Consider the following 23,423-nt stretch of genomic DNA (forward strand, 5'->3'; position numbering starts at 1 on the left):
TTTTTCAGAACACGTACTACAATAAACCTTGAATTCCAGCTGTTCTGGTGTTCTGGATGACTTTCTGTTTCTTTTGGATGAAGAAGTTTGTTTTACAGTAACTGTCCGTATTTTTCTCTCTTTTATTGGTGCATATTTTACACATACTTAGACACCAAATTTTATATGGATTTTTGTTCTTTTCACAATCATGTGTTTTATTTATTTTAATCATGTAAACATGAGGGTTCTGTGGGATTTAATTATTCACGTATTGCATGTATCCATTTAGGTATATCCAGCATCTTATAGTAAAGTAATGCAAAATTATATATGAAATTATTTCACTATAATTTCTTGATCTTGTTTTCATTTGCCTAACAGAGGAAAAAACAACTGTTCTGTGAAATTTCCTTTATATATAAATGAGCCTTTTGCTGAAAAATTGTGATTATAATATGAGGTACAATGAGTGATGGGAAGAAACACAAACTAAAGCAGGACAGAGGAAAAAAAAATTGAAAAATTATCTTAAAAATCTCAGTATTGATGAAAACTTGCTGGATAACATTCAGATTGCTTATTCACCCTGGTAACTACTTTTTCCTTTTTGTTTATCCATTTCACTTAATGATTTTCTGTGTATTGTTACAGACATCTCAACAGTGAGCATGCGCTGGATGATAGAAGTACAGCCCAATGTAGAGTACAAATGCAGGTTGTACAGCAGTTAGAGCTACAGGTAAAATAAAATTTATTTTAATATTACCTCAGTATTAATCAAATCCAATTCTTGACAGCAATAAAAAATGAGTTCTGCTTTTCCCTGTGTGATTGAAAACCAGCTTTCAAAACCTTCTTGTACTAGTTTTAAAAACCACCAAAAGAAACTGCAGCTTCATTTCCTCTTTCCTAAACCATAACTTGCAAAGAAATAGGAAACGTACCCAGGCTGACTGATTGGAAAGCCATCAGTTTGTATCTAATGCTTTTATACCCACCCGGGGGGCTGGAGGAGGGCGAGGGGAATGTGGTCCCCTTCACTTGGAAATGGTTGATGTTTATTTCCAAACGCTGCATGACCTGGCTTGTTTGGTGGTCTTTCATGTACTAATACTCTCCATGTTGTTCTATTGCTATTATTAATTATTATTATTATTATTATTACCTTTTTTTTTTTGCTGTTGTAGAATTTTTTTTTTTTTTTGCAAACTGCCAAAAGGGGGTAAATTGGAATATATTGATTGTGATGCAGAGGTACGAGCTGTTTGTGTAATTGCCTTTCCAAATGCTTCTGAGTCCTTTCTGTCTCCCTGCACCTTGCTGCTCTGGCTGGGTGGCTGTGACAGTGTGTCTGTGTGTAGGCAAGAGGTTAGCAAAGAAGGGGAAATTAAAACAATGTTGTACATTATATAGTTACCAGCTATTGAAAAACCTATTTTGTATGCAAGACAGCAGTGTAGAGATATATGGAAAGCCTTGGGCTAAGTACAGAAGATAATTACATTTGGAATTTTACTGAGTTAAGTCATTTATAGCTTCAAATAGTTGGAGAGAAAAATCAGCAAAACCATACTTAAACTTCTTGTTGTTACTTTTCAAGATAAGCATTTTTTAAAAAATGCTTTTTATCTTCTTATCTTACAAATTACCCTTTTTCTTTCATAGATATTTCCTAAATTTTACTTTCAGGAACATGCTGGTCATGACACTCTTTCACTATTAGCTGAAGCAATATAAACTATTTTAATACAAGTTTTATAAAAATCAAACTACCAGTCATAAAATATCAGAGTCTTGCAGAAAATGTTATGAGAAATAGTCTGTTATTTTAACAAGTTTCTTGGGAATTAGGAAAAGAAAAATAAAAATCTACAGTCTTCCTGGTAAACTGAGATATGAGATAATCTTTCACCAAGGTGCAGTAATATTGAGGCTGAAGGTAAATCTAGATTCTTCAGTTACAGTCAGCTTAAAAAGCATTAATGCTTCTTTCCCACAGTCACTGGGAATGGCTGTGCCTGGAACTACAGGAGGATGCACTGTGTTAGACAGGGACAGGACAGAGACTTGGTTCCCACCTCTCCCTAAGCCCATGCCAATATTTTTGAAAGGTTTATCAGCAGTGCATTCTGCTAATTGCTCTAAATGACTTACAGTTACAGCTTCACACCGTTTAGTGCTGCCAATGCTCAGAGTCATTGCAAGGGAAGGCAGCATAAGGTCCACAAGACAAGACTAGACCATAATTTCAAAGTGGTGTGAGGCCAGAAAGTTCTGGATTTAACAATCATATGAGCAGGGTTGTTGGATGAACTAGAGGCCTAATTTGGGCTGGAGTGTTGGTAACAGTGAGGCCATCTCTGCATTGACCAGCAAGGACAGGTGGAGGAGGAGGAGGAGGAGGAAGGTGATCCACCTTCTGAAATTTACCTGTAGCTTCTCTCTTCTCCCTCTCCTATCATCCTGTGTCAGTCCTCTGATAGTTCAAAAAAGCCCCTAATTATGTAGAAGGATTTGCCCTCCAGTCCCTAGTTTGACTGACTGTGGCCTGTTTTTGCACGGAACCATAATAAAACAACTGCATAGTGCCCAGCAGTGGGGTGTTCAGTGATGTGGTCTGAGGACCACTGAGCTGATCCTCAGGCTGTGGAGCAGTTAGCAACAGAGTGATGACAGGCCCTCTGCAGAGTGAGTTTTGTGAGGTAGATAGAAAAGAGACCCACAGCCTTTACCCCTGATCTGCAGCCCTGGTGAGCAGCTTTGTCTTGCAGTGGAGGTGGGAATTACCAGCTTCAGGTCCAGCACCAGGGCAAGACCTACATTCCCCACCATTTTATGCATGTACAGCCCCATCAAAACAAATTCATATCACCAGGGATATACTTCAGGTTTTGAGTGTGATGGACCCAAATGCTATCCTTTTGTTGTTGCTGATTATGCTGTTATTTTACTCATGATAGTTTTATCAGTGTTAGCGATAAGTGTAATATTTTCTAAAGTAATTTTTAATCAAAATTTTGGAAAGAAACAGGTCAAATCTGTTTTGTGTTTAATTGCAAATGCCCCTTAGCAGAAATCTTGAAGTTTGGTCTTAGCATTTCCATCACAAACATACTTCAAAAATCACAGGCAAGGTAGAAATCTTCTCACATTTTGCTTTGTTTAAACCATCTTGAGAAAATTGTTTTTTGCCATTATAAATAGTGAAAATTGTGCTGCTGAGTAAAACACAAACACAGGAACATACCCATGTCCTTAGCTAGATGTTAGCTGGAATAGGTTTTCCATTTTACTACCTTTGAATGGGAAAACATTTCAGGATAGCAACAGGGCTATGAGTCTAGAGAAGAGTCTCCTAATGGAAGAAGACGAAGGCAGCTGGCCATTTTCAGTGCAGTGAAAACACTGCTTGGGTCTGTTTCCCTGCAGCATCCATTGACACTTTTGAAAAGTGGATTCTAAACCTTTCTAGTGCACAGGCCAACCAGGCACGGAATGTTTTGGCTGCCCCTTGCATTGCCTGTGACTGGCTTCCTTCCCCTTTGTCCCTCGTCTGTCCAAAATCCTGCTGCTGAAGTGCTCTCCCATTCCTCTTGAATGCCCTCACTGGGTTTTCATTTTCCCATTCCTGATTCTTGCCTTTATTTTTTGTCTGGTTTTCCTTCTGCACAATTTCTCCATCATCTGTGTTTCTAATGCCTTTCCTCTTGCTCCTTGGTCAGTGCCTTATCTGGAGCCCCTTGCGACCTGTGCTTTCTGTGCTTCCCTCTCCTGCCTTTCCTACTGGTATAGTTTAGGATTTAACCTCTCCAGGGCAAGCTGTGTGTCTTGGTGTCCACATTTGCAAGGCTTGTACCTTCCTCTGGACGTATTTCTGGTGGAACCGTAGTTAGGCACTCACATTGTACGTCCAGAGGTGAAAGAAGTCTCACAAAATCAGGCTTATCACGGAGAACTGGATGGCTGTCTGAAAACTCCCACCATGCAGAGCTTTCCAAATGGATATAGGAAGAAAGAAGGAAGCTTCAGATGGGACTATGCTGTGTTCCTCAGGCCCGTGTACAGGGCAGATTCTTACCTCCATGTCAGAACTGTCCTTGCCCAACAACATTATCAGTAGATCAAGAGAATTTTCCTGCCTGTTGACTATTCATTCCCATTTCTGGACCATCTACACTCCAATGATTGCCACCAGTGAGAATTTGCTTCCACCAGTGGCTGAGCAATCCCCATGGCTTCTTTTGTTTGACCCCACTGACCAGAGGGGCTACTAGTGACACTCTAGTTTTATATCACTACTGCTTCCTGACCTAGGGGAAAAACAGTTTAAAGAAATTCTTCAGATTTTTTTACTTCTCTTCAGTGCTTTGAAACCGAGAGACCTCTATTTTTCATAATTTAAACTCCTGCCTAACTGGGTGAGTGTTTGAATTCCTAGACTATGACAAAATGCTAGCGTGTGTCTGCCTGAAATGTCGAGAGGATCTTTAATAACCTCCATCCACCAGATTCGGCGTTAAAAGCATTGCCGAGACGATGAGTGGAAACACTACAAACAAGGACCCCGGCGGTGGGAGGGAGGTGCCCCTCTCCCTCTCCCCTCTCCCTCGCCGCAGGGGCCGGAGGAGGCACGGCAGGGTGTGCCCTGCGCTGCCCGGGTGCCATCCCCTCCTGCCGCCACGCCGGGGCTGGCAGGAAGCTCTCAGGTGCCTGCCTTTTATTTATTTTGGCTACAAGATGTTGTTCTTCTGCAGTAGCCTGCAGACCAAAATTTAATGCACAGATGACCCCGCCAAGCAGCCCGTGTGCCCGGAGACTGCTAGGAATGAGGGATTGCACAACTGAGCTGCGCGGAGAGCTCAGCTGTTTCTTGGCTTAATTTGTTTTGTATGAAGCACAGCAGCTGAGGGTGAGCCCTCTCCTTTCTCTGGAGAGGTTCTCAGAGGGAGAAGTTCCTGCTGCAGCACTGAGATAAGAGCCTGTTGCTGCCCTCAGCTCTCCTGTGAAGTGTCCAGCTCAGATCAGGATGAGATTGCCGGAGATATGCCATAGGTGTCAGGTTTTCTCTCTTGCCATTGAGGTTTTTGACCAAAAGAGGAGGAGCCATTTGAAAAGTGCAATGATACCATTTTTTCCCTTTATTTCATTCCTGTCTTGGAAACTCCAGTGCCAAGTTTTATCCCATCATGGCACAGTCTCAAACCCTTTGCCTTGCAAAGAGCAGGACAACCTCGGCCATAACGTTATGAGTGGGGATTTATGATCAAGCCTCCTTTTATATGCACTTAGCCCCACTTTACTGCTACAAACAGATGACAGTGATAAGGTGGGCAGGTTGTTTTAAGTTCTGTTGGAATGTGAGCACAGATCTCCTCTTGGCACCAGGAATCTGGCTTGTCTAAAGCAAAAATTAAGCTCCTCAATAACTGGCATTTGTAAGAACCTGATTCAGATCCTTTTGGAAGCAGCAACCTTTATATTCATCATGTAGGTTAACAACACCCCTTTTTCATTAGTATTCTTAATATCTTTCTTTCATTAGTACTTCTTAATATCTTCCTTTTTTTGGAAAAAATTCTTCAGTTTTTTTTTTTTTTTTTTTTTAAAGAGCAGCTGGAAAAAAAAGTCCCATTCACACATTGAAAAAAGTTCCTTGTTTCCAAAAATAATGAAATCTAGTGTCTGTCCAGTGCATTGAAATGCTCTGGGAAGCTGACCAGGCTATGTATGCACACCAGTGATCCAGAGACTCCAGCTGTGTGGATCTCAACCATAAAATACAAGAGACATTGAGAGCAGGGGCTTCACCCTAGCTCTTGGGCCTGAAATGGCTGATGCAGAAGGATGACAACATGAGTCCAGTGGCATTGGGTGCCCAGGGATGAGTGTTTTGGGGTCATTACTGCTGCTTTCAGCCTTTCCCACCCCACTGCCCTCAGGCTTACGCCATAGGGATGCTGGCAGCTCCCACAGCAGGTCCTGCCCCATTCTCAGGGTGGCCCTGCTCAGGTGCCCAGCCTTCCTTCCAAGGTGACCCACCAAGGGCTCTGCCACCTTCTCAAGCCAAATCAAGGTGCTTTTGCACCCAAGGCTGTCTGCAGAGCCCTGTGGAGGTGCCTTGTGTGGTTCACCACCCCTGGCTGTGCTCGTTGCATGTGCCACAGTGCCTGTGGTTCATGTAAAGCTACACCCCTGGCTGTGCTCGTTGCATGTGCCACAGTGCCTGTGGTTCATGTAAAGCCACAGCCCATCTGTGCCACTTGTTCTGTGCTCTGGGAGAAGGAAAACACATCCTAGAACTGCTGCCTTGCTTTCCTTCTGCTGTGCCTCCCGAGCTGGAGTGGGGCTGGTTAATAAACATGATTCACTGTTGTCTTTTAGCTGTCAAGGCTGGAGTGAAGCTCTTGGTGCCAGCAGGTCTAGCTCTTCTCACTCGAGGGCTAATGCATTTTGCTTTGGGAAATGGTGACACCCAGCACCATGCGTTCACTTTACCTCACGAATAGCCCATATACAATTTCCAAACTACTCAGCAATAAAACTCTTCTGTCTCATGCCTCGGTGCCAGCTGTTTAATTAGGAATAAGCAGAGGCTGGGTTTTATTTGTACGACTAACAGAGGATTTTTTTCTTTTCTCTCCCCTTCCAGCTTGCAAAAGATAAAGAGCGCCTGCAAGCCATGATGACACACCTGCATGTGAAGTCAACTGAACCAAAAGCCACCCCTCAGCCCGTAAGTACTGAACTGTGCTGAAAGCAAAAACCAAACCTCACAACAAACCTCTCCTTCCTGTTCCCCACTGGAGCCCACGCTGTGGAGCGTGGCCCATTTCAGAGCCGGGTGTGGGGAGGAGATGGGAAGTGCAGCCGGGTTTTGTCATCCCCCTCTCTTCAGGGAGTTTCAAAGTCAAGTTTGGTTCCAAAGCTGATGCATTGGGCCTTTTTTTGGCCTCATGTTATTTGCTTTGCATCAGTCTGACTTGGATGAAATCTTAGGAAGTGTTAGGAAGGAGTTGTAATTAAATTATATGTAGTATATTTATTTTGCTTTCTCCCGGTCTGACAGACATTTACTGTAGAAGTGACTCTTAACTGCACGTTCTGATGATAATCACGGTTGCCCGGTATCAGATTTTATAGTGTTGAAACTGAGAAGGGAAACCTCCTCTACCCCAGATTGCTCTTTGAAGAAGGGGGAGTAGGGGAAGCAAGTGGCTTTGCAGCCCAAGAAAACTCCTGGTTACCCCCAAACCCTGGAAAATCCCCCATCTCCTTCCCTGACTGAAATGACTCTTCTTCAGCTGTTGTTTTCTATCAGCCTCTTAATGCTGAAAATGTTCCTGGGAGCTTCCAATGATTATTCAAAATGGAGAGAGTGCTTTGCTTCTTGATTTTAAGATTTGTAAGATTTAAAGGTACACTGGCTTTATTTGATTTTGCTTTGAGTCATTGTGTGAAAATTAATTGAGCGTTGACAATCTATAGTTAGTACCAGCAATTTTAATCAATATGCAATGATGCAGCATAATGACAAAGTATTGGTTTATCTGTTTTGACTGATTTTTTTTCTATAAATAAAGCAAACACACACCCATATATGTGTGATTTATGGTGATAGAAATAAAAAGGAGTCAGACTATTAACCCAGCAAATATGGTAGCCTGCCAAGATGCAGTTGGTAGACAAAATTAATGTCTGAAACAGAACACATTACAGAGATAGAGAACATAAAATCATTAAACACTTTGCGCACACATTTTTACTAGAAAAGGATTTCTCAGTTTCCATGTAGTTGGAAATAAATGGCTGCAGAAGTGCATAGGGAGGCTACTAGATAGAAAATTGCAGCCTATTCAGTAACACTGGAGCAGATGTCATAGTCAACGGGAAACTTCCTTGCCTTTTTGGAGAGAGTTGAGTGGTAGGTACAAACCCTTCCATTTAAGCTGTTGAGATGCCTAAAATTGCTTGGTCTGGTGGACACCAGCCCTCTAGAGTAGAAATTACTGGCAGTGTCTATAAAAATAGCATTCTTCTGGTTCCTCACATCCATCCCAGACCGAACACAAACGCTTCAGCACATTGTTGGCAAAGTGAGTAGACCCAACAGAATGGGGAGGAGGTGTGGTTTCTGTAGCTCTTACTGGATTAAAAATTAAAACAGCGGAATAATCTGGGAGTCTCAAAGCACTCTGCCTTGAGGCCTTTCATAACAGCAGTGCCCCTCAGGAGGAAGGATTACAAACTGAAGGGAGGAAATCATCAGAAGGAGAGCGGTGTTTGGCAAGGCTGCTCGTGATCGATGCCGGGCCGCCGAGGGCAGGGAGCTTTGGAGGGTCTTGTAGGCTACGGAGATACCAGGCGGTGTCGCCATGAAGATTAGTGTTAACAGCTAATAAACAGGGAAAAGCAGAGGAAAAAAACCCGCGAACACAGGGGGAAAAGGGCTGTCTTGATTAGTATTAAAAATGTTTTACATTCTGGAAAATTATAGCTTTGTTGGGGACCTCCTACTAAATTTATTTTTAACTGCTCTATTGAAAATTCTGTACCACTAGTCAACATTATCTCTCAGTTGCTCAGCACAGTGTTTCTTTATTAAAAGAAATAGGCATGAATATTTTTGACTGAAAAATTAATAGCTTTTGAATTCATACACAGCAGGTTTTCTTTTGCAAAGAAGTCCAATATCGCTGCACAGCACTTCTATAACCATTTATTTAGAGTCCAAGTCAAACCTTTGACAGCTAGAGCAGTGTTACAAGCCAACATAAAGAACTCCAAGATGTAAACCAACAATAGGCAGTCTGTGTGAGGTTTGCCATTGTCAAATACATAGATTGTTTGGATTAGTTTATGTAAATGTACTGTTGTATTACCCTTTGGAAAAAAAAAGATCACATTTGTGTATGAAAAGTGGTTTCGTTCACAGGCAGCATTATAAATTCCTTATCCTTTAACTTACATGTTAGAAGTAAAAATTGGTGCCTGACAGGCCTATATTGTGTGGCACTCTGTTGTTGGATTGAAACTGCCTTCTTTTCATTTATTGAAATATAGAAAAATTTATTATAGATACCATCTGATAAATCAGAAATTATTAAAATATGTATAGGTGAAGCATTTGAAAATTAATTATAAAATGTAGAAGTATAGTGTTTTGCATAAATTGTGCTTTCCTAGTGAAAAAAATACACAGGCATTGCATAGACTCTGCTAGACCCTCGTCCTTTTAACTCAGTGGGATAGGACTTTGGTAAAAAGATCTGATGACCATTATTGCACTGCAAAGTAGTCTTTACATCCAGTAATTAATTTTTTTTTCTGCCAATGTAACTAATGCAAGGTGTGTGTTAGAACTAATATATTACGGTGCTTTGGTGATTTTAAAGGAAAAAGCGACTGCAAATCCAAACTTAGCAGTGAGTTGGGATTTAAAATTACAGCCTTTTCATGACTGTGGAAATGTTTTTATTCTGCTTAAAGGATCTTAATGCTTGTTTTAAACTATTTTGTTACTGGCAGGTAATAGAGTGTATGAGCATCTGTATTAACCATGTGCCACTTGTAACCCACGCTGACCACTTGTGCCATCTGTGCCTTTTGGGCTTCAGACAGTACTTGAGTGTGTGGTGTTGGACCAGTTTGGACCACAGCCAAGTTCTTGAGGGTTGTGCATCAATTCAAAACTCACCCAGCTCTGGGGGAAGGGTTGCTTGTCTGATTTAGCCATGTCCATCCATCCCATCCCCACCTTTGTGTGTCTTTAGCCATTTGCAGTAATTTTGAGCTTGGGAGGGGTGGTGGAATGGCCCCTGCATTTCAGCCCACCAAGGCATCTGCTCAGTAAAGCTCTGTAGTCCTACTAAAGTCGATGAGATTTAAACACATTCCTGTGTGGAGTAGTGGTGATGGCCCAAATCATTGGCAGACTGCACGGGCAGGGAGGTGCTGTCACTGTCTGGTGCTGCTCCCCAGGGGCTGCTGGGCAGACATCAAGAGGTCTGGGGTGCAGGGGAACATCCCAGGAACTGGTGCAGTGCTCAGGATGACCTTTAAGAGCACCCAGCTTTATAATGAAAATGCTCAGTGGCAGCAGTTTAAAAGAAAACGGAGCCATCTCAGAGCTCAGCACTTGGAGCAGGCAGCGTTGTTCCCGTCCATGCTATGCGTGTTGTTTTGGTGGGACTGAGGGGCCTGAGCAAAGTGAGAACAAAGCCATGAGACAGAATAAGCTGTGACATGTTTTGGTAAGGTGAACTTTTTTTCAAGGTGAAAAAACAAAACCACAACACAAAAGCCGGAACAGCGATTTCTCAAGAACTGTCATCCTGCTTTTGCTATTAAGGTACCCCCCCAGCATGCTGTTTTCATCGGTGTTAGCCATCAGCATAAAGGTTTAAATGGAAATGTGCTTTCTTCTGGGAGGATTAACTTGTGTCGAAGTTTATAGGAAGGGAAGGAGAAGGAAAAAGCATCAACCAACAAGTAATTCTTCATACTAGGTGCTATAACTATCTTTTAAAAATAGACAGAAAACTTTTAAAGGCCCTTCTGGCACTCTAAATAAGATACACTGTTAGATATCCCTTCTTTAATGTATTTTTTTTACCATAACCATAGCAGTTATGATTGTTTTGAAATACTGTTTTTAGCAACTGTAATAACAAAGCATTAAAAAAAAAAAAAGTCTTTTAACTGTTGAGGTAATGACTGAGCATTTTAGCTGCTGTAGCCATACTTTATAGTTTGAAAAAATAACGATATGCAGCAATAAAGAGAGATTCTCAAGCACAACAAAAGCTGTTTTTATATACTGGTTTTCATTAAGTCTCACTCCTCAGCTTCAGTTTCCTTAGTATTCCTGCCAATAACAACACCTGCTAAGTGATTGCTGCCTGCCAGGCTCTGCATCCAATACACTGATGTGTCCAGGCTGAAACAGGGAGAGGAAGACAGAGCACTGAACAAAGTTGTAGGCCCAGTATTCACTTTCTGTCTCTCACCCTCAATGTCAAGAAAAGGAATTTCTTCTCCAAAGTAATTCAGTCCCAGGAGCTCAGTGCAGATAAGTCCTCAGCCCCAGATGGGTCCAGAGCAGCAGCACCTATTGCAGGGGAGTCAGTGGGTATGGCTTCACTGCAGCCCTTAGAATCTTTTTTTTACTCCTTTTTTAAAAGAGTTTCAGTGGTATTTTATGTGCTGCCAGTATTGTCATGTAAAATATTTACACAAAAAGAAATCAGACTTAGTGCTAGTGGGAGAGCCACTAACTGGAAATCTATTTTTTTTAAACTGGGTAATAGCGTGGGTTGCCTCTGCCTTGTTTATATCTAAAGAAAAAAAGCAAATGACTCAGTTTTTACCTTTAATAGGGAGACATGGCTATTTCTTGAAAGGAAAGGTTAATAATAAAGTCCTAAGCAGGATATTGAACACTGAGACAATTATGGGAGTTTTATGAATGACCAAGTTAAAACAGTATGAGGAAATATTCTCAAAATCCAAAACTGAACAAAGCAATCAACAAAGTTCAGTGACTGAATTTGCAGAATTTTAGGACTTAACAACTTTTGTGAGATTTGGTGTGTTTTCTGTTGGGGTTTTCTTTTGTGGGTGTTTTTTTTTTTTGTCTTTAATTATTATTTTTGGGTTTGGTTGTTTTTTAAAGGCTGGAGGAAATCCTCTCTCCCCCCATTCCCAGGAAAATATTACAAAAACATTTTAACTCCTTGGTGTAGGGATGAGCTCTGAGTGCCCACATTGCTACAGTGCAAGAGTTCTTGCTTGTTGAAGTGCTCACTCTGTGGCTTGGGCTCCCTCCCCTCTGCCAGCAGTGATACTCATCCAAAAATTACGGTATGTGGGAAACAGCCTGTGTACAAAATACCAATGCGAACAACTTTTCTAATCATAGTAACTTGTTTTTAAATAGCAAATGCAAACAGGGAAGAAACCATGTAGAGTTTCCATCAGGAAAAGAAGCCCTCCCAGCCCAGTCCCTCCCTGATCTTTGCCCTGCACAGTCATCCACGGCCGCTTCCACGTTTCTAATTGACGCCAATATTAAGATTTAATAGTTTACCATTCAGATTAATAATTCAAGATGGCAACAAAACCAACACCATTCATAATTTGTTATTCTGCTCTAATTCACAACCGATTTTTCAGCCTTGGCGCTATCGACGCAACAAAGGAAGCGGCAGCGAAAGGCTGTGGAGGGAGTGCAGCCCTCTCCTCCCTCACCCTGGCTCGGGTTTGGGGAACCCAGCTGGAAGAGGAGAGTGTCATCAAATAAAACACGGAAAACGGAAAAACTTCGCTAGCGATGGACAAGGTCGTGTTTCATTAACTTGTTGGTTCAGGCTCACAAATGGTCGTCGGAGGTGAAACGCGGCAGACTCGCTGCGTTCCAGCTTTTTGTTCTCTCTTTCCTCACAGACTGCAGTCATGTTTAATTTGGAAACTGGGCTCCTTTGGCAAATTAGCAATTAGAACAATTTTGTGGGAATATGTATATGTGTCATTAGGTTTCCTGCAAATTAATAGCGAGAGCAGAGGTCAGGCAGAAATTTTCCACTTGACTGCAGCTCCTCTGTTGAGATTTGGCACTTTGTTTTGGAACGGCCACAGCTGCTCAAAGCCACAGTCTTCCTTTAGGAACTGTCTTTTAATTAGTTTACCTCATAGCCATTATTACAAATATTACTGCCTCCCCTCCTTGAAATAAAATTACTGTTTCTACAAAATATTCCGGTGACATCTTGCACCACTGCACATTGATGGTGGGGTCACTTGGATGCAGCGTTTAATCATTAGATCACCTCCATAAGCATCTCCTAATTAGAGTCCTTACAATACAATTTTATCTGGTAATTAGCTGAGATTGGCTGCTTCCTCTGTAGCTTATTAGTGGCAGCCCAGCAGTGGGTGTGAATCACAGTGTCATTTGTCAAGCCTGTTAAAGCCCCCCCCCCCTTTGCTCGTCCTCTTCTGTGTTTATTCCTCATCGCTACCTATGCTGTAAAACCTAAAGAAATTTGACTCGATTCAGATTCTTTAAGCAGGGAATGCTGACCTTTGTGGATCCTTTCTCAAGCTTCCCTAGTAGAAACAGATTAAATGTTAAGTTTTTACATGCTGAAAAAGGGGGCTCTTTTGAAATGGAGTAGTTGGGAGCCATAATGATGAAGCAGGAGCAGTGATCTTTCCAACGGGAGGGCCCGGCTGCCAAGCCTGCACTGAGAAGGGCACTTAAAATTGATGCAGATTTCCTCACAGTTATTGGACTGTTAAAATGTCCATTTAGAAACTGAGATAAAATACAGTAGATTTAATTTCATGGTGAGACCTGTCAGTTGCACTATTATTATCATCACTGGTCCTTTTATCATATGTAATGGATGGATAACAGGGAGACATTACTATATATATGTCCCTAATCAGTGTCCTTAAATCAGGCCAGTCAGTGAGCAGACTGGGTGGCACATGGTGGCAATGCATGGCACCAGGGGAGTTGGAACCTACAGACTGCAGGTAGTGGTTCATGCTGGAGCTGGGATCAATACCTGCATTTCACCACCTTCACCATTCCTCTCTGTGTTCATGCTCCCTGGCTTTGCCACAAAGTGTTAAATATTTCCCACTGGAAGGCAAGGAGTCATTTGTAAGCACCTGCAGGGAAAGGTGGGTGTTAGCAATTCTGCTGCTCACCACCTCCTTCCCTTGGAGCAGCATCTGGGCTGTGCCAGGAGTTTGTGGCTGGGGCTTCCCTCGGCTCCTTCTTGCTGTCAGGAAGGACAAGCAATCAAAATTTATCTTCCCTCAGCTAAGCCCTTTCTGTGGGCAATGGGCTTTTTGTGTTGGTATCCTCTCTGTAATACTACAGCTCTTTATTTTCCACTACCTTTGTTTTGGATAAATCCTATTATTTTTTTAAAAGAAACATTATTTGTGGCTATTAACTCATGTGAGGGATGCTAATAGGAGTTTGCTTATCTGCTTACTTTCATACAAGGAAAATTAATACAGTGCCTTATGGATAAACATGAGATTTTGGGGGCATAGCTGCATCATGTGCCTTGCCTTCATCTCAGAAGGTTTAATGTCTAGCAAAAAAGGAATTTTAATCATGAACAAAAGTTGTAAAATTTTGGCCCTGTTAAATTCAGTAGGAATTTTGCTACTGACTTCAGTGAGGTCAGGATTTCACCAATATTATTTGTGAAACCGCCTAAGGGAAGTAAATGTGGAAGTAGTCAAAGAGCCCTTTTCTTGGTCGTCTTCTGTGGTGTTGTAATTAAGGAATTGGATTGTTTGTTTAAAACACTTCAGCAGCAGAAATGTATTGGGATGGAGCATCATTTTTCAAAGGACGTTGTAGGGCAGAAAGAAAGGGTTGAGGAGGAATGTGGATGCTGGTTATATAAATAGGTTGTGTATCGAAAACAGTCGGGTTGGAGCTGGGTTTGATACCCAATCCTGGAGGCAGGTGTGTTTTACAGCCTGCTGTGGCACGCTGCCACACCAGTGGGGCCAGGCTTCGTGCAGGTAACACCAATGCCTTCCATCCTAGGAGGGAAAAACAGAGTGGTGCCACTTGTGCTGGGCTGAATGCTCACAGTATTTCATGCACTGTGATTAATTAAATTATTCCAGTGTTAACCTACTCGGGGCTTTGCTTTTAAAATGGATGAGCAGAGAGGGGGAAAAAAAAGAAAAGCCAAAATGCTGAAGAGAGGAGATTGTGTTTCTTCCTAGCATGTCCCTAGGAAAGTCTTGTCTTTTATTTTAAGCCTGATGCCTTCAATGAAATATCCAGGAAGACTGATTAGAAGCCATGCATAATGATAGCATGGAAATCAGAGAGGTGTGGGGTTTAGACTGTGAAACAATGAAACTTGAAGCAAAATATTAAAATGATCATGTACGGTGTGAGACCTTCTATTAAGGCTTAGATAAAAAATCACGATTTGTTCTTTAGGCAGCAGGCTATGTTGCTCTGTTTTTTAAAGCTATTTGGAAATGTATATATGTAATTATTATTTATTTCCCTTTGCTGGCTCTTAACGGAGACATTAAAGCAGCACTTTGTGCTGAAGCTGCAGTGTCTGCTCGTAACTGAGGGACACTCCAGTATCGAGGGTTTCCTCTGCAGCCCTTAACCATCCAGAAATGCTGTTCCTAACGACCCCCTCGTCCTTCCCTCCGCAGCTGAATCTGGTATCGAGCGTCACACTTTCCAAGACCGCGTCCGAGGCGTCTCCGCAGAGTTTACCTCATACTCCCACCACCCCGACTGCGCCCATCACTCCCGTCACGCAGGGACCGTCGGTCATCACTACCACGAGCATGCACAACGTCGGACCCATCCGGAGGCGGTACTCGGACAAGTACAACGTCCCCATCTCTTCAGGTAAAGAGGGGTTCTGCTGGCACAGCCCTCCCCCCGTGTTCGCCCGCGGCCCGGCGGCGTCGGGCTGTGATGATAACAGAACAACTGCTCTTATTTAGCAGATATTGCCCAGAACCAAGAATTCTATAAGAACGCAGAAGTTAGACCACCATTCACGTATGCATCTTTAATTAGACAGGTAAGCTGAGCCAAACACACGCGTCTGGATTAGGAAAAAAGTATATCTCCCTATATGTGCTGGATTAAATAGATTTTCAAACCTTTGGTATGTAAGCGTGCTCAAATGCTCAAACCTTTACTATAAGGGTTTTTAGAACTGCAATATATAACATAATTGCTTTTGATTAAGTATTACAATACGATGTGATTATTAGGAAATTCATTTCACACAACAGTGAAAATGAGCCTGTTTAAAGATGGCAAGTCAATTATCACAAGCTACAGTAATCTCTGATCCCTAGAATTAATCTGAGCTCTAAATAATTACTGAGCTTTAATCAGCTAGTGAAATGTTTTGCATTTCTCTTTGATTCTGCTTTATGAATGACTAATAAATTAATATTTCTGTAAGGAAACAGAAATAAAAACTCAAAACAATTAGATAATTCCATTTTGAATTTTGCCATTGAACTGTTAAATACAGCCATTAATCTTAGTTCATATTGTGAAAACCCTCCTTTCGATTTCTTGCTCCAAATCTCTTCTTTTTCATTCTTCCTTTCTTCCCTTTTTTGGTATCTGGCAAAGTAAAACTGTGAGTGTGTTTTGTACTGGTGTGCTGGTAACTGATCTTGCAATCTCTTTGCTCCACAAGGCCATCCTGGAATCTCCTGAAAAACAGCTAACACTAAACGAAATCTACAACTGGTTCACGCGAATGTTCGCCTACTTCCGACGCAACGCGGCGACGTGGAAGGTAAGGCTGAGCCCACCTCCTGCCTTTGCTCTCTGCCGTGTACAGAACAGACCTCGCTGATGACATAAATTGTCCCGACGTGGGGACATGAAAAATTTAGATCGGCGGTTGTGACACGCGCCGGGTGCCTTATCTGCAGGAACAATTTGATATTTGGCAGAAAAAATTCCTCTGCCTTTGAAAACCACTAATTGAATCCCCATTATTGGCTTTTATGTTCTGTGATTATGCCATGAGTTCCTCTGTGTGGTTGCTACGAGCAGGGAAACTTGGGCTCTTCAGCCAGAATGTATTAGAAAATTAAAAAAAAAAAGAGGTAAAGTTCTTGTGACAGTAGAAGATATACTGTTCGTCTGTTTAGCTATGCAGGTTTTAATCACAACAACCATTTTTTTCCCTAGGATCTATAGATCAGTGGATTTCTTTCCTCAGTCGATTGACTCTTAACTGCATAAACAGCTGTTACAAACTTCCTCTCTGTTTTTTTTTAATCACACAGCAGAAGCTTATTGAATTTAATATGCAAGAAGCAAGCTCCTCAATAAGAAATGTCTTTAACAGAAATAAACATGGGGTTTTGCACTTCAATTTCCTTCGATAACTATCACACATACTGTTAGATGAGAGATTTGGGGAATTAACTTTATTCTGTATTTTGGGGGGCCGCTCTTTCACTTTAAATACAGCACTTTAATAGTCATATTGACTTCTGAATCCAGAGCAATCACAAATGAATTATTTGAATAACTGCATGTTGTGTTGCTGTAAAAACTGTACCCAGGTGCTTGGAATCTCTCTTAATCCAGACAGCAGTTGTTTGTTCTCAAACAACTTCAATTGACCAGGTAGTATGAATAGGTCCCATACATGCTGTTCCATCAGCGCTTTCTGTTTTTCCTGTCCCAGCCTGCATTTAAGATTAATTCCTTCAGCGGATGGAGCTAAAAATGGTCCTTGGAAGTTAGCTTGGTTTTTAGTGGCATGGTTTTCATTTCAATCAGACCCCAGAATTTTTGTACATTTTCAACCATGGTCTAGAAGCTCTTAAGTTCAGGAAAACTTTCTATGATTGCTGCTTTGATTCTTCCCTGCAGTTGGAAAACATGAGCAGTGTTCAACTTTGCAGCTTCCTTACTATCCAGAAAGGAAATTAACTTTCCCTGATTTAAGATCCTTTTAGACCTGCCTGTCTTTGGCTGCTGGAGTGCTTCCAGTAGGGCTTTTCAGCAGCTGCAGGTGTGGGTGCTAAAGTAAAAATCCTATTTAGTTCCAGCAGCAAAGGGAAGTGGAGGGAGGTGTGGAAGAAGGCAGCAGGCAGTCCTGGCTGTATCTCCTGTGAGCCTAGTTTTGGGAATTAGTTTTTGGCATCCCAAAAAACCCAGTCCCAGGAACCAGTGCAGATACAGAAGAGCAGCAGAGAGGCTGAGCTGCAGATTCTCAGGCTTGTGGAAGGGCACTGTGTGTCCCAGGGAGGCAGGTGCCATTTGGAGACCCCTCCTTGGACACCCTGACCTTCTGTAGGTGTCCAGGTCCTGCCTCATATAACAGGAAAGAAAAACTTGACCCCCACATCCACCAGCACCAGCAAAATGGACAACTGGTTGGAGTAGTGCAGGTTTTTGTGCTGGAGACTGCTCAGATTTCTGCCAGCCCCCAGGAACAGCAGGGATGAAAATGCAGCTCTGGATTGGCATGACGGGAAGCCCACGGGGTGCAGAACGAGCACAAGGGGCTAATTGCAGAATCAGAATAATTTGAATATATATGTGCTGATTTGTACTCACCTTCAGCTAATGCTTAGGGGGCATTTGGGTCACTGTTCCCCAAGTTTAGGGTCAGGGTTTGGTGTGGACAAGCTTCCCTGAGCCCTATTTCAAAAACACAGAAAAGTGCAAGAATAAAGACCTTTAAAAACTGAACCTCTTTCCCAAAATGCAGTATGGCAGAGCCTGAGCAGTTATTAAAATAACAAACCCTTTCATTTAGTACATTCAAGCATGTTCAGGGTAATTTTTCTGCAGAAGTGGCTTGCATACAAATATTTTTAACAAGGTAAATATATAATCTTACAATAATAGCTCCTAATTTTTCTGTTAAGCTGATTGCTGGTGCAGCACTGTGAACTGGTTCTGACAGGTCAGAGGCAATGTCTGTTTGCTTTTATTTTTTGGAGTAATTTGCTGGCACAGAGTCACAGCCATGAGGCACAGGCTGCAGGTGTGGCTCTGACACGTTGGGGTATTGTTCACATAAAACTGTTAGATAGCAAGTATCCAGAGGCAGGGGAAACACAACAATTTTTTTTCTGGCATGAACTCCTTAAATAAGTGATCACATGGAAAATAGAAAATGAGGGCAACACTTCATGGCTGTCTTGTAAATACTCAACTTCTCTGTCTCAACATATCCAGCAAGAGCCCTGTCCCACAGCCTTAACCATCAGTTGCAAATGGACTTCAAGAGAACAAGAACAGTCTGTAAAGTATTTATCCAACATTAAATTTATTTAAAGAAAAACATAAATATTCCAGCTCAACCCTGTCTTTAGAGACTATTTACAAACTCTGAGGACTCCCTTTGCTGGGCTTTGCCGTGTGCGTTTGATCAACTGCTGTATGAACCACAAGATCAACTTTCACTGGGGGAAATAGCGTTATTATTCTTACATTTTGCTCCAGACTTGACAGTGTTCCCATTTTCACAGGAAACTGCCTGAGTTACCCAGATGTGGGCCAGCAGCCCTGTGTCGGGTTGCACTAGTGCAGCACCCACCAGCAGTTGCTGAGCTGGCTGATTTCAGCTCGTAAGGTGTGGGGCGTTTACATGTTTTTCCTCCACCTCAAAATCAGGGATTTTGCCAAAAATGTCAACAGTACTGAAATCTGGAAGAGGTGGGAGGGGAAAAAAAAAATAATTAAAAAATAAGAACAGAAAGAAGAAAATAAGGGCCAAAGGAAGCAGGCCTGATGGACAGGTTGACTTTCTGCTAGATTTCTTCCTTGCTGAGAGGAAAATCATATTTAAAGTTTATTTTTTCACCAGTTCAGAAGCAGATCGATGTGGAAAAGCTGAAGTGCCTGGATCAGGCACCTACAACCAGAGGAGATGTGTTTGCACTCAAGCATCTGCTGAGCAAAGGCAGTTCAAGCCCCAAATCTTCCACTTCTACCAGGGTGGGAGTGTGGGGACTGCACTAAACATGGCAGGGAGTTGGGGAGGAAGCAGAAGACTCTTTGTGTTCCCCTCCCAGCACACACACCACCGCCTCCTGATTTACATGACAAATGCTCTGTGCTACCCTTTGTTTGCACAGTGATTTAGACATTCACTACTAGAGCTCCCTTTCCCCATCCAGACCCCAAGTTCATGAAAAAAAAAAAAGAAGAGGATGATGTCGGAAGGAAAAAAAAAATGTCGTCTCCTGGTTGCCTAGACCCAGGCCATGTGTTTGGCTGGCTTTGTGCCTGCTAACGAGTCAACCAGATTGACTGAATCAATGGTGCCAGTGAGGATGGAGTTTGTTCGCCTGCAGATTTTCAGCAAATGGCTTCTTCTGTTTTTCCTGATTCCCAAGCCCCTCTCAGCGGTGCTGGGAACAAGCTCCATATACAAATTCTTGTGAATTCCATGCACAACGCCTTTGTAGAATCATGGAGCCTTTTAGGTTGGAAAAAACATTTAAGACCATTGGGTCCAGCTGTTGTTGCAGGGTATTTGCTCAGGAAACTCCTGAAGTGGGGACGAAGCATAGCACTCCATTTGAGGAGTAACAAGGCTCTCGGCATCCTGGAGCAGGGACAGAAAAGCCAAGAGCTTGCCATGCCTTAGGGAGGTGTCTCGTTGTGTCTCAGCACGTTGGAGGGGTTGGCCGTGCTCATCCTTCCCAGCTTGGAGCTGCAGGGTGGACATTCAGGCACTGGATGCCGTGAGCACGGGTCCCTCTGGGTGATGAGCTGTGGGGATATTATCACTTTGTTTCAGAGAGCCCTCCTCATGTTTTCACTTGGCAGAGGCTCAGATCAGTCACTACAGTAGTCTGCCAGAAATAGGAGCCAACTTCCATATAAGAGCAAGCCGTGGAGGCAGGAGTTGGTGCCGGCCGGCCGGTGGGGTGCTGCCGAGCCCCCGGCCCGTGCTGTGGGTGTGGAGGGAGGTCCAGCACCTGAATCACATTAGCCCAGCTGTGGGAAACCACAGCAACACCAGCTCCTGTGCCTCACAGCTAAATCCAGTCGACTGTACTTACATAAAATCTTTTCTGTTCTTTCTAACTGCTTTCTTTTCCAGGAGGGGAGAAATTTCTCTTTGCAGGGCGTATATATATTTGTTCTGAAAAAGTCTAAGCAATGTTCCTCTTGTGTTCTGTATGAAATGTGCTGTATTCTACAACATGCATGCTTAAAATTGTGGCTGTTCTCAGTCACTCTGGGGATAATTGATAAGAGTAACGTGAATTTTTAATCTTGGGTTTAAGCTTTCATATTTATTTTGTCTTTGCAAAATAAGATGTAAAGAGCTGGGGAAAGCGAGCGGGTGCGGGGAGGGGAAGGGGCTTAACATTGCAAAATGAGAACTGTCAAGCTGACTGTGCTGCTGCTGTTCTTGGACAATGATGAGCATTTTCTCATAGAAGGTTTTTGAATGTTTTCTCTTTTATACTTGCTGCAGAATGCAGTGCGTCATAATCTTAGTCTTCACAAGTGTTTTGTGCGAGTAGAAAACGTTAAAGGGGCAGTATGGACAGTGGATGAACTAGAGTTCCAAAAACGAAGGCCACAAAAGATCAGTGGGTATGTCCACCATGTTTGAACTTCTTAGCCTAGCTTGGATCATGCTTACAGTTTAACGTAGAGGCTTTTGGCTGCTAGCTGGTGTTAGACCAACCACAGGTGGTTTCGCATTGTCTCAGTTAAGGGAAACCAAGACAAACATCTCATCACTACTGTTTGTATGCCCACCAGTACCCTGACCCTGCTTGCTTGGTGTTTGTTGCATCACATGCTAGTAGCTTTTAGGTGGCAATGCATATTAACCCTCACAAACCATTTGCTTATGCTTATTGCATTTTATTTTCTTTTTCCTTTTCCCTGTATTTGATGTCTGTTCTGTCCCCGATCCCGTGTCCCTTTGTTTCCACTTCATCTCCTTTGCTGCTGCTCTTGTCCCAGGGTGCCATTCGCACCAACCTCTCACTGCATAAGTGCTTTATCAGAGTAGAGGATGAGTTTGGGTCCTTTTGGACTGTTGATGATGAAGAGTTTAAACGTGGCCGTCATATTCAACGAGGCCGTCCTCGAAAATACTGCCCTGATGAAAACTTTGGCGAGCTTGTTGCACAGTAAGAGCTTTTACTTGCTTTAATTTTTTTTTTCTGCTGTTGCTTTGCTTTGCATGATTTACCCATCTCATGTAGACTTGCATTTCACAAAATAGTGTCATCACCTTTGCTGCTAAAGAAACTAAATTTTTGGTTGTTATGTGTATTTTGTGTGTCCTACTCTGATAATCCAAATGCCTGTAGTAAAAACTCTACTCTGACATGTTTGTTAAAGCATTTATTTATAGAGCAATGTAGACTAAGATAATTATCCACGCTAGCACAGATATACTGCTGTAGACGTGTGAGGAAGACAGATATATGCCAGGAAAGGTTTCAGATAAGTTTTAATTCTGGTATTTTCCTTTGCTTTATATTGTATGCTTTGTTTTGCAACTCCTAATCAGAAAAAGTAAGGTATTTACAAGACAGAAATGCTGAATTCACTTTAAAGAGTTTGAAAATGCAGTGAGACCAGCTGTAAAGATTATCAACAGGCCATTGTGTGCCTACAACAACCATGCACCAATATTCCTGGGCTTCCCAGAGGGATTTTCTTTGGCCTTTACTCGAAGGCCATTTCTCCTGGACAACTGATCCTTGCTGGGCTCTGTGCAAGGAGCTCAGTTAAGACTCTGCTCACCATAATTCATTTCCACGTAAATAAAATTAAAATAAAAACATGCCCAGTGAGTGATAAAACTTTTGGGGGCTATTTTGCATGGGCATTTTTTCTGCCTAATTTCTATTTTATAATTTTTAATTTTTTCTTTATCTCCTGATGGAACCAGTGATAATGGGATGCCTCCTAAAGAAAGAGCCCATGTGATCCCCATTCCTTTATCTCAAATCTGGCCCCTTATGTAAAGGTGACAAAAGTAAGAGTCCAAAATAGCACAACAGAATATTTTTTACTAAAAAACGGCCTTCAGGGCAGCGTGGTGGTTTCTGCCTGCCTTTGAGCCTTCATGCCCACAGGCTGCTTGGGGTGATGGTGTGGATAGCCCTCACAGTGGCCATTGGCATGGGAGGAAATAACGTGGAGCAAATAAATCCTCTCTCATTGTGGTGCTTCCCTCCACTGGGAGGGACTCCCTCCCCTCCACTGGGAGAGACTCCGCTGCCAGCGACTTCATTTGGATGAAGCAGAGTTTAAAATGTCCCGTGATGCTTTTGATCATTGCCTCCTCACGCTGGACCTTCACATGGTAACGGGCTCCCAGACACGACGAAAATTGGAGAATTTCTCCTGAACACAGCTAAAGTGAGCAGAGATGCCAAGATGTGCCACTAACGCAGGGTAGTAGAACACATGGCGAGGTAACGTCAAGAGATAATGATGTTCCTTATTTAGTAAAGGCAAATATGATAACCATAGCCGAAAACTCAGATATTTTCTTTAAATTAAAAAAAAAAAAAAAAGAAGCTAAAGAGAACTCGTGTGGAAAACCAGTCTCAGCTCTAGTTTTCTGGTGGGGGAGGAAGCATTACGTGCTTGGAACACTGGCATAGAAGTTGGTTGCATTTAACTCTCCTTTTTATGTTTTTCTTATGCAGTAACCCTTCTCTTATTAAAAACATACAGACCAGCCACACCTACTGCACACCTCTCAATGCTGCTTTACAGGTAAGATTAATGACTGTAGCAAATATGCAACAGAGGCGTGTGTCTTCCCCACTCATTTCAAAATATATTAGCCTTGCTCTAATTAGATATTAAATTTTAATTCCGTTAAACTTTTTTCTTAAGTGCATAAAGCATCATAGTCCCTGGAGGCAAACACATATCAGGC

General features: G+C 42.4%; 1 protein-coding gene across 3 annotated transcripts in view; it reads left to right on the plus strand.

The window, feature by feature from the left end:
* The window catches only part of FOXP1 (forkhead box P1), a 174,425-nt gene that overhangs the window by 136,446 nt on the left and 14,556 nt on the right, over positions 1-23,423 (plus strand). For 2 of the 3 annotated variants that reach the window (XM_053953633.1, XM_053953635.1), the window contains exons 10-16: positions 634-721; positions 6,632-6,715; positions 15,196-15,397; positions 15,499-15,575; positions 16,212-16,313; positions 20,982-21,103; positions 23,188-23,257. In XM_053953633.1, the coding sequence (XP_053809608.1) occupies positions 634-721; positions 6,632-6,715; positions 15,196-15,397; positions 15,499-15,575; positions 16,212-16,313; positions 20,982-21,103; positions 23,188-23,257 (745 nt within the window). Of the gene's footprint in view, positions 1-633; positions 722-6,631; positions 6,716-15,195; positions 15,398-15,495; positions 15,576-16,211; positions 16,314-20,981; positions 21,104-23,187; positions 23,258-23,423 lie in introns of all 3 variants that reach the window. The other variant, XM_053953634.1, reaches the window with a different exon arrangement.

The sequence above is a fragment of the Vidua chalybeata genome, chromosome 12 (assembly GCF_026979565.1).
Source record: "Vidua chalybeata isolate OUT-0048 chromosome 12, bVidCha1 merged haplotype, whole genome shotgun sequence".
Taxonomy (NCBI): Eukaryota; Metazoa; Chordata; class Aves; order Passeriformes; family Viduidae; genus Vidua; species Vidua chalybeata.